The sequence below is a fragment of the Salpingoeca rosetta genome (genome assembly GCF_000188695.1).
Source record: "Salpingoeca rosetta unplaced genomic scaffold supercont1.7, whole genome shotgun sequence".
NCBI lineage: Eukaryota > Choanoflagellata > Craspedida > Salpingoecidae > Salpingoeca > Salpingoeca rosetta.
Window position 1 is genome coordinate 1,133,589 of NW_004754927.1, and position 10,974 is coordinate 1,144,562.

The 10,974-nt window shown below is 55.0% G+C and overlaps 1 protein-coding gene across 1 annotated transcript; it reads left to right on the top strand.

The window, feature by feature from the left end:
- Positions 1-56: 56 nt before the first annotated feature.
- Positions 57-10,676, top strand: PTSG_11988 (uncharacterized protein; the record flags this gene model as incomplete). Its single annotated transcript, XM_004995805.1, has 32 exons — positions 57-115; positions 380-446; positions 663-829; positions 1,083-1,159; positions 1,325-1,391; positions 1,610-1,676; positions 1,903-1,961; positions 2,083-2,173; positions 2,395-2,567; positions 2,878-3,082; positions 3,311-3,397; positions 3,593-3,705; positions 3,975-4,048; positions 4,296-4,401; positions 4,638-4,758; positions 4,966-5,112; positions 5,336-5,420; positions 5,638-5,900; positions 6,147-6,233; positions 6,454-6,564; positions 6,760-6,843; positions 7,040-7,195; positions 7,423-7,520; positions 7,776-7,893; positions 8,112-8,234; positions 8,469-8,585; positions 8,881-9,053; positions 9,300-9,380; positions 9,547-9,748; positions 9,994-10,089; positions 10,284-10,355; positions 10,587-10,676. 32 exons carry the CDS (start codon positions 57-59, stop codon positions 10,674-10,676), a joined length of 3,636 nt encoding a protein of 1,211 aa, XP_004995862.1.
- Positions 10,677-10,974: the final 298 nt, after the last annotated feature.

The following is a 10,974-nucleotide window of genomic DNA, read 5'->3' on the forward strand; positions in this document are numbered from 1 at the left end:
CGGAACAGAGCAGAGCAAAAAACAACAAGGGAAGGAGAGCAAGCGGACGGACGAGCATGCGTTCCATGCCCGTGTGGGTGGACACGGTCCACAACCAACAAGGCGAACGCCAGAGGTTCGTGAAACAGTCAGTGGGGTGACAGTGAGTGTGTTTGTGTGTGTGCATATGTTTGTGTGTGTGCATGTTTGTGTGTGCATGTTTGTGTGTGGGTGTGTGTATGCATGTGGATACACTTGGACACACACACACACACACACACACACACACACACACACACACACACACATACAACACGCGCCCACACGCATCGTTGTTGTTGCTGCTCACGCACGGTTCAACAACAAACACACACACACACACCCGTTTTGTTTTGTTTAGCATCTACTCTCTGGCATTTCGGCCAGATGGCACGCAGCTCATCGCCGGTGCCGGTGCTCGCGTTCTGGTAAGACAACCAGGCATGAACGAGGAGGAGGAGGGAGGGCACGGGTGGAAACAACGAGTTGTGTCAGGGCACTATCGTTTCGTGTGTTTGTGTTTTGATAATTGCACGAACGTTGTTCATGCGCGTTGTCAATGCGCGTTCGTCAGGAGCTCCAACTCACCACGGTTGAATGAACCTCGTTTGTGCTCGAATGCTGTGCTCCATACCGTGCGCTAGGTGTACGAGGTTGCCGACGGCCAAGTGATTGCCTCCCTCAAGGGCCACAAGGATGTGGTGTACTGTGTTGCCTTCTCCAACGATGGCACGTTGTTTGCCAGTGGCGCCGCTGACAAGACGGTCATTGTGTGGGACGGCCGCACCCTCTCTGGCCAGCTCAAATACAGGTACGCTGACGCAGCCCCAGATTCTGTGATTGTGTGTGTGTGTGTGTGTGGTTGTATAGTTGTGTGTGTGTGTGTGGTTTTCCTGTGCAATTGTGGAGGTGCCATGGTTGGTTCTTGAATGGCGTCTGTGTGTGTGGACCGTATGGTCGAATTGAGTCCCGATTGTTGTGTTGGGTGATGCTGCCCGGCTTCCGTCTTATTTTCACACATGCATGACCCACTGCGAATCATGCTGTTGCTCCTCTTTCCGCAGCCACAACGACACCATTCAAGCGCTGGCCTTCAACCCGCTCAACAACATTCTCGCCAGCTGCTCCTCCTCCGACTTTGGTGCGCACGTGTGTGTGTATGTGTGTGAGTGTGTGAGTGTATGTGTGTGTGTGTGGTCATTGTGCGCCAGACACGGTTTGCGCGTAAATGCGTGCCGTGCACGACATTGTTCTCACTCGCAGCATGTGCACGCCCTCTCGTGCGCCGCGCTGCCTCCATATCCAGGGTTCTGGTCCAAGGACATCACCACTGTTGAGAAGACGCGTGTATCTTCCCGCATCTGCGCAGCCAGGTATGATGCACTTTCCCGTGGTGTACGGGGCCGTGTGTGTACTTGTGTGTGTGTGTGTGTGTGTGTGCGTGCGTGTGTGTGTGTGTGCGTGTGCGTGTGTGCGTGTGTGTGCTTTGCATGCGCGTTTGCAATGGGTTTCTTCCAATCTGGTCAGTGTGACCTTGCGCTGACTGAGACAACAATGGCTCCTCCCTTTCCCGCCTCTGTTGATGCTGCAGCTGGACCAACGACGGCCAGTACATTGCCCTCGGCCACTTCAACGGCAACGTCAGCATCCGCAACCAGGTCCGATCGCCGTGGTCGTAGCGCCACATCACAGCACCATGAGTTGGCTATGTCCGACATGACAATGCCTCCCATTCATCGTAACACTCTGCATGCTTGAGCCATTTACCCTCACACACACAATCCCCCCCCCCCACACACACAATCACACAATCCCCCACACAAATACACACATACACACAATCGCACAATGACACAATTCCTTCTGCACGCTGTGCACCGGCAGCGCGGGGAGGAGAAGGTGCTGATTGACCGCCAGGGCCGCGGTCCCGTCTGGTCCCTCCAGTACGTTGTGATGATGGTGGTGGTGGTGGTATTGCCTGCTGGTCGTGTGTTTGGTTTGCACAATGATCTGGCTGCTCTTGGCACCGTTGATTATGGCCATATTCTGCGCGTGTGCGTACAGGTGGAACCCGAGCAAGAACGAGAAGACGGACACGCTCGCTGTCTGCGATTGCAACCAGCGCCTCAGCTTCTATCTCCTCAGCGGCCGCCAGGTTTGTACTGGTCGTCGTCGCAGTTGTGACCGTGCTGGTGAAGAAGTTGTGGAACGTGGTTGACGTTTTTGTGTGTATCAGTCAATGAATTCTCACACTCATGCTCATTCTCACTCACAACGACACAAACGCGGGTGCGCGCACGCACACACACACACACATACACACATACACACACACACACACTTCCCCACTACTCACACACACACACACACAACCAGATTGGGAAGGAGCGTGTGCTGGACTACGACCCGTGCTCGCTGTCGTACTTCTCTGACGGCAACTACCTGGTGATGGGCGGGTCGAACCGCAAGGCCGGGCTGTACACGCGCGACGGCATCCACCTCGGCGACATCTGCGAGCAGGAGGGCTGGGTCTGGTCTTGCGCTGCACGGTAATGTCATCAATGTGAAACCACAACAACAGCTAGCAACAATCGCAACAACACAGCAGCAGCAGCGTGCAAGTGTGTGTGTGTGTGTGTGTGTGTGTGTGTGTGTGTGTGTGGCATGTCACGTTCGGTTGCTGTATGCGTGCGCAAGTGATGTCTACGTTTGATGTTGTGCATCAAATTTCTCTTATTGCCACGCGTTGGCTTTTCATCACTTTCCGCTCATCCCATTCACCACACACACACACACAAACTCACAAACATACACAAACACACACACAAACTCACACACACACACATTACTGAACGAAAGGCCTGGCCAGAACTACGTGGCGGTTGGCTGCCAGGACGGGACGATTGCGCTGCACCACCTCGTCTTCTCCACCGTGCACGGCTTGTACCGGGAGCGGTACGCGTTTCGCCGCAACATGACCAACGTCGTGGTGCAGGACCTCTCCGCCGGCACAGAGTCGCGCGTGCCGTGTCGGGAGCTCGTCAAGAAAATTGCCATCTTCAAGGTACCGCCGTCGGATGGTGGTGGTTGCCCAGATGATGGTGGTGGTATCAGTGGTAGCGTTGATGATGTAACACTTTCATCGTCGGTGTCCAGCGTCCCACCACCACCCATACCAGCGCGGTGGCGTGTTGCCTCGCCCAACTCACCCATGCACACACACACATACACATACACATACGCACACATATACACACACATACGCACACACATACACACCCACCACCAACAGAACCGGCTTGCGGTGCAGCTGCCGAAGCAGATCAACGTGTATGAGATGGAGGCGATGGACAGCGGCAAACTCAAGTTCCGCCTCATGGTGCGCCCGATCGTGCGGTGTGCAGCGGGATATATTGTGGTGTTTGTGTGTTTTCAGAAGCTGGCGATGATGAGCGCTGCTGGCGATGTGCTGGAAGCAGTCCGTGTGCGCACATTTTGGTTCCCCTCTCACCCAAGTGCACGTGCACACGCACGCGCACGCGTGCGCACGCACACATGTTCGCGCCCGATTCAGTGCAAGCTGCGGCGCAACTTTGAGTGCAACCTGTTGGTTGTGTGCTCGAAGCACATCATCCTGTGCCAGGAGCGCCGCCTGCAGAGCTGGACCTTTGACAACCAGAAGGAGAGGTGCGACTGGTGTGATTGATGTGATTGGTGTGAATGGTGTGATTGGTGATTGATGTGAATGGTATGAATGTTGTGAATGTTGTGGTTGGTGCGCGCCCCATGTTGTCGCATGCACGCGTGTTTTGTACATGTTTTGTGTGCATGCCTTTGGAGCGTTGCATGCACATGCACGCGAACACACATCCCGTCAACTCACATGTAACACGTGCCTCAATCAACACCATCCCCACCACAATCATTCACACATGTGTGTGTGTGTGTGTGTGCAGGGAGTGGAGCACGGATTCGATGATCCGCTACATCAAAGTCATTGGCGGCCCCGACGGCCGCGAGGGACTGCTCGGTGAGCTGACCGCAGTAGAGTGGCGAGCAGCGGTGGTGGTCGTGGTGGTGGTCGCCGTGAACAGGAGGGGGGGGATGGTGCCTTGCGGTTTAACGGTATGTGACGTTTCAGCATGGCACCATTAACTGATGTGCGCATTTACTTAATTCCTTGTGTTGCGTGGTCTTGTGCTCACGTCACCTACGCTCATCTGTCCGTCTGTCTTCTGTCCATCCATCTTTCCCTTGATATCCGACGCGGTCCGCAGTTGGTCAGAAGAACGGAACGATTCTGCAGATCTTTGTTGACAACCCGTTCCCGATTGAGCTGATCAAGCAGGCCACCCCTGTCCGCTGCCTCGACCTCAGCTCCCAGTACGTGCACACGTGACTGTCTTCGTGGTGGTGGTGGTGGTGGTGATGATGATGAGGGGTGGCGGTAGTGGTGGGGTGGCTGTGGTGATGGCAACGGTGATGATGGTGATTGGCATGGCTGGCTTATCAACACACACACGCACACACACACACACACACACACGCGCACACACACACACACACACACACACACACACACACACGCACACACGCACAAACGCATTTGCGTGGTGCAGGCGCACGAAGCTTGCGGTGGTGAACGACCACGGGACGTGCCTCGTGTACGACTTGGCAACCAAGGACCTGCTGTACCAGGAGCCGCACGCCAACTCTGTCGCCTGGAACACCCAGAACGAGGTGCCCTGCGTGTGTGTGTGTGTGTGTGTGTGTGTGTGTGTGTGTGTGTGTGTGTGTGTGTGTGTGTGCGTGTTTGTGTGCATGTGTGTGCGTACGTGCGTGTTTGTGTGCATGTTTTGTGCAGATTTATTTTTTCCCGTGCAGGGACCTACCACCGTTCACTGCTCCCCATCACGGTCCACTCCCACCACTGTCACCAATCACCAGGACATGCTGTGCTACAGCGGCAACGGCATGCTGCACATCAAAGCGGCCAACTTCCCGCTCCACGTGCAGAAGCTGCAGGGGTTTGTCGTCGGCTTCTCCGGCTCCCGCATCTACTGCCTCCACGTCCATTCCATGAAGCCCGTTGACGTACGCTGCCGGTGCTTGCGCTCATGTGACTTCAGTGCCTCTGATCCCCCTCCCCTCGGTCCCTGTTCCTCTCCTCTTTCTCTTTCTGCGGCAAAGGACGCTGGCACTGAGTGGGCTCGACTGTACCCAATGCACTTGTTGCTTGCCATCCCACACTGTTGCCACACAACCTGTCCTCACGCACGCAAACACACATGTGCTGGGCGATTGCAATTGCCATCAGGTTCCGCAATCGCACTCGATGCACCAGTACCTGAAGAAGGGCGAGTATGACGGTGCATACCGCGTGGCCTTGACTCGCTCGGTGCGTTGTTGCTCGTGACGGCGGCACATGGTGATGGTGTGTGTGTGTGTGTGTGTGTGTGTGTGTGTGTGTGTGTGTGTGTGTGTGTGTGTGTGTGTGTGTGTGTGTGTGTGTGGTGGTTTGGTTGCCTTTGCGTGCTTGCGTGCATCCAGCGTGTAATTCCAGCATCTCATTATCATCTCCACCACATCACCACCATGACCACCACCACCACCTGCCAGCGATGGAGGCACTTGAGGGCCTCAACTTTGAGGTTGCCAAGCAGTCATTCATCCGCGTCCGGGACATCCGCTACCTCGACCTGATCCACCGCATCCAGGAGCGGGAGCGCATGGGCATGGGTGACGACCCGGACGTGTACCGTGCGCAGATCTACGCGTACCAGGGACGCTTTGAGGAGGCCGCCAAGCTGTATGCCCGCGCAGGGCAGCCTCGCCTCGCCATGGAGATGTACTGCGACCTCCGCCAGTTTGACCGCGCGAAGGTGCGTGACCCTTGTGTTTGTGGTGGTGGCGGGGGGCGGTGCATGAGAAAGGCAGTGGCAAGGGAGTGACTTGTTGTCCGTGTCATTTGCCGTGCTGTGCCTCTGCTCTGGTACCCTGCTTGATCGTGCGCTTTTTGATTGGAATCGCGTGGCACTACTTCAATACCATGACACCCACCTCACGACCACCACGGCCAATATGCGCCTGGTGCTTTGTTATTGTTGTTGTTGTTGTTGTCGTTGCAGAAATACGTTGACTCGTCCAACGCAGAGGATGTGCAGGCGTTCATGAAGAAGCAGGCCGAGTGGTCCAAGACGGCGAACGACCCGCTGGTATGGGGACGCACATGCGTCGTGCATTGTTGTTGTGATGGTCATGCACCATTGTTGTTGCATGTGCTCTTTGTTTACTCAAGCCCATGTCCAGCGATTGTCTCGTGTGGGTGGTGTTGGTTGTGCGGTTAGCGCTGCTGTTGTTTTGCTCCATTGTGCACTCATGCATGCACACGCTCGCGCGCGCGACACAAACCACGATGACAATTGCTACGAATAGCTTGCGATTGACATTCTGAACGCTGCTGGCGAGGAGATTGCGTCTATCAACATGATGGGCGAGAATGGCATGGTGCAGAAGCTCATCGACAAGGCCCGCGCCACCAACAGCGTACGGGCGCGCACACGAACGCAGACGCAAACTGTGCTTCTTTTAGCTCGCGTGCACCCTTGTCATTGCCATGTGTGCACCCGACCATTGCTTTACCCTTTCATCCACCCACACAATTCCCCATCACCCATCATCCATCGTCCATCATCCACTCAACTGCTCACCCCTTTCATCCACGCATGCACGCCACTGCAGGCCGAGACGGAGGTCCTGAACCGCATTGTGTACTGGCTGCAGAAGCTCGACCAGATTTCCCTCGCCGCGGAAGTCTGCGAAAAGGTAATCCTGCGCTTTTGTCTCATCCCCAAGAGAGCACTCACAGTGCTCTGTGTGCGTGTGTGTGTGTGTGTGTGTGTGTGTGTGTGTGTGTGTGTGTGTGTGTGTGTGTGTGTGCTGCGCCAGCGTATGTGTGTGCGTGTGTGAATGCGCCAGCGACACTGCTCACGCCGTGGTTTGTTCGCTGCCACCCTGCCAGATGAACGACAACCGCAAGCTTGTTGAGCTGTATGTCTCTGCCAAGCGGTGGGAGGATGCATTTGCGCTGGCGAACCGCTTGAACGAGTTCCAGGAGGACATCTACCACCCATACGCGGACTGGCTCGCTGAGAACGACAGATTCGACGAGGCACAGGTCAGATGCAGGGTCGTACGGAACTGTACTGCGTACTGTGTGGATTTCATTCTGTGAATTGTGTACCGTGTGAAGTGCGTGTTGAGTGTGTGTGTGTTTCGATTGTTGCGTTCTGTGCTGTGTTGTCTTGTTGCCAACGTTGTCGGTGTTGATCACCTGGACCTCTGAATGACCACCAAGGCCCCTCTGTTGTTCACACCCCTTCATGTGCATGCACGCGTGTGCAGGAGGCATATCGGCTGGCAGGTCTCGAGGATAAGGCCGTGCAGGTGCTGGAGGTCCTCGCACACAACGCCGTCATTGAGCGCCGATTCAACGACGCAGGGTGCGTTGTGTTTGTGTTTGTGTTTGTGTTTGTGCTTGCGTTTGTGCTTGCGTTTGTGTTGGCGGTTTATTTTTGTGTTTATTATGTTCTGCGTGTTACACACGGTGCACGCAGCTTTTGATAAGCCGCAGTTGATTGTGGCAACACTGCTCGCGCGTGCATGCACGCATATCCCTGAGTTCACCTCACTATCACCCCACCATCACCTCACCATCACCTCACCAACCCCACCCTATGAATGCTCTGCGCGCCCAGCTTCTACTTCTGGAAGCTGGCGGACTACAAGCTCAAGGCGATCAAGAGTGCTGCTGGCGACGAGGGCTTCGATCTCGCAAATCAGGACGAGGAAATCAAGACTTACGAGACATTCGAGGTGCGTGGTGGCGACGGTGGTGTGTGTGCGTGTGTGTTCGTTTATTTACACGTGAATGCATGTGCGCATGGTGCATGATGTGCTTCTGCTTGTGTGCATGTGTACGTGCGTATCACATGTTGCTGACGAACTCACGCCTGCTTACTCCTTGTGCTCGCTAATTCCTGCCTCCTGTGCCACCATTCTCCTTCGTGTGCCGTCCCTGCCTACCTCTCCAGCACCGTGCTGATCTGTACCAAGCGTACCATGCCATCAGCCGCTACATCGAAGAGCCATTCACATCTCACTCAACAGACAACCTCCTCTCCATCTGCAACTTCCTCCTCAACGCCATCTCCTCGGTGTGTATACGTGTGTGTGTGTGTTGTGTATTGTGCATGATGTGTGTGTGTGTACGTATATTTATGTAGAGTGTGAAGAGGGTGTATTGCGTGTGTGTGTTGTGTATTGTGCATGATGTGTGTGTGTACGTATATTTATGTAGAGTAGAGTATGAAGAGCGTGTATTGTATTTCCATTCCTTCCCACTTCCACTCACAACTTTCAATCGGTACCAACGCCTACATCAACTACAGGAGGTTCCGTTTGGCATGTCCAAGTTCAATGTTCTGTTTGCGACTGCCAAGCTTGGTCGCCAGCTAGGCGCCTTCAAGCTCGCCCGCAACGCCATCGAGAAGATGCGCACACTCAGGGTGAGGAGGGGATGTGTGGTGTGGTGCCAAGCCTTGCAGTGTGACTTGCCATTGCGTGCACGCACACGCGCGCTTTGTGTTTGCATGCACCTCATTCTGTGATTGTTGCGTCGTGTTTGATGTTCGACGAGCCTTCACCGTCACGTGCACAATTGCGACTGTCTGCACGCACAAATGTTCAAACCAAATGTTCAAACCAAATGTTGTGAACACACACATACACGCACGCACGCACGCACGCACACACACACACACACACACACTCTCTCTCTCTCTCCCTCTCACATGCCCACAGGTGCCTGCCACGTTCCGCGAGCACGTGAATGTGCAAGCGGTTGCCATCCGGTGCAAACCGTTTGAGGACGGAGAGGATCTGCAGCCCGTGTGCTACCGCTGCTCACTCCCCAACAACCTCTGGGCTGGCTCCCTCTCCTGCTCAAACTGCGTCCACCCCTTTGTCTTGTCAAAGTCAGTGCTCACAGCTTGCTGTGCATGCTGATGGCTGTTGTTGCGAGTCATGCCATCTGCTTGCGTGCTTTGTTTGGATGTGCGAGTACACGTGCGTGTGTGTGCATGTTCCACTTTGTATTGCATGCGCGCGTGTGCTTGTCCTCGAATTCCGTGTGGCTGTTCCCCCTCACTGCACCCTGTGTTCTGACGATGGGATATGCGCGCACCTCCATCCCTCCCTGCTGCATCTCATTCTCTCTGCAGGTACTCCTTTGACGTGCTGCCCCTTGTGGAGTTCTCACCAGACGTCGACATCTCCGACGCAGAGGCGCTTCAGCTCATCCAGTGCGTGCTCGTGTGACTGCAGCTGTTATTGACTGCGCATCTGTGCACCTTGCCAGTGTTCATGCCGTTTGTCTCCACACGTCGTCGTCTCTGACATGTCACCTCAACATCCACCTCATTGCCTCGGCTCTTCCCGCCCACCACTCCCCACGTTCCGTTGTGGCAGGGACGATTCGACGCTCGGATCAAAGCGTGGGAGCGGCAGCACCGTCACCAGCGGCGGTGCGCAGGTGATGTCGATGGACGACGATGAAGACGAGGAGGAGGACCCGTTTGTCCAGTCGCTCGCCCGATTTGAGAGCGGCTCGTCGTCCTACGAGATTGTTCGTGTCGACCGCGAAATGCTCAAGAAGATGCCGTCAAACGAGGTGCGTGCGTTTGTGTGTGTGTGTGTGTGTGTGTGTGTGTGTGTGTGTGTGTGTGTGTGTGTGTGTGTGTGTGTGTGTGTGTGTCTTTGCCTGCGTGCATGCGGTATTGACACACGACGACATTCATTCACTCGTGCACGGCAAACATGCACACACACGCTTCAACCACATCCACGGACGCTCACGCATCTTAACCGCCTCCATTTGCCGCCTTGTTTTCGCGGGCGTGCATGTGTCCGTTACAGGTGTTTGTGCAGCGTTGGGGTGCACCACTGCAGCACCGCTATTACCGCAACGTGCTTGCCGACATCGAAGTCACCATGTGCTCGTCCTGCTTCAACGTGAGCCACGCACTCCACCGTCACCTCGCCGTACTGTTCAGCCGGGGCTCTATTGTTTGATCAGCAACATGTTCTCACACACAGCACTGTCCAGCACTTTGATGCCCGTCTTCCATCTCCCTCTTACCCAATGCTGCGCCCCAACCCATGTTCGTGTTTGTGTTGCCACATCGCCTTTGCTTTTTTCGTTGCAGTTCTTTGGCACCGACGAGTGGGAGCGTGTCACCCTCGAGTCCGGAAAATGCCCTCTTTGCCGAGCCAGCACGGTGCGTAAGCGATGTCGCTTGCTTGCTCGCTTGGGTTTGTTACCGTGTGTCGAAAATGACGTTGTCGGGAAGTCGAGTGCTTTGCGTATCCTTGGCCAAGTGGGTGCTGAGTCAGGCTGTTGAGATGTTGTTTGCGGCGCCGTTGTGAATCTATTTGATGTGATGTTGTTTCGAACGACTGACCAAAAACGCACGTTTGTCCCTGATCGTTGTTTCTTGCATGCCATTCAGGATGTTGATGAGGAATCTGAAGCACCTGCTGCCGCGGCGAGCGGATCAAAGGTCCTCCTCGGATCCCAACCAGCTTCATCGTCCGCGTAATCGCGCCCACCACACAAGCCACACTGTTTGTTTTGTTTTTGTGTGTTTCTGTTTTCGACATGCATGCCATTGCGTTGTTGGCCCTTTGTGTTTGTTTGTCGGTCATGTTTTTGCACTGGCCGAGAGCAGTGTGCACTTCCCTCTCGAGTGTGCTTGCGATTGTGTGCTTGCGTTTGTGCTTGCGTTTGCTGTTGCTTTCGCTTTTGCTTCCATAGCACCACACACCGGCCAATCAGCCAATGAAACATTCACCAAGACGACTCGGGTGTGATGGGGAAGGGCTACGACAGGTTACGGG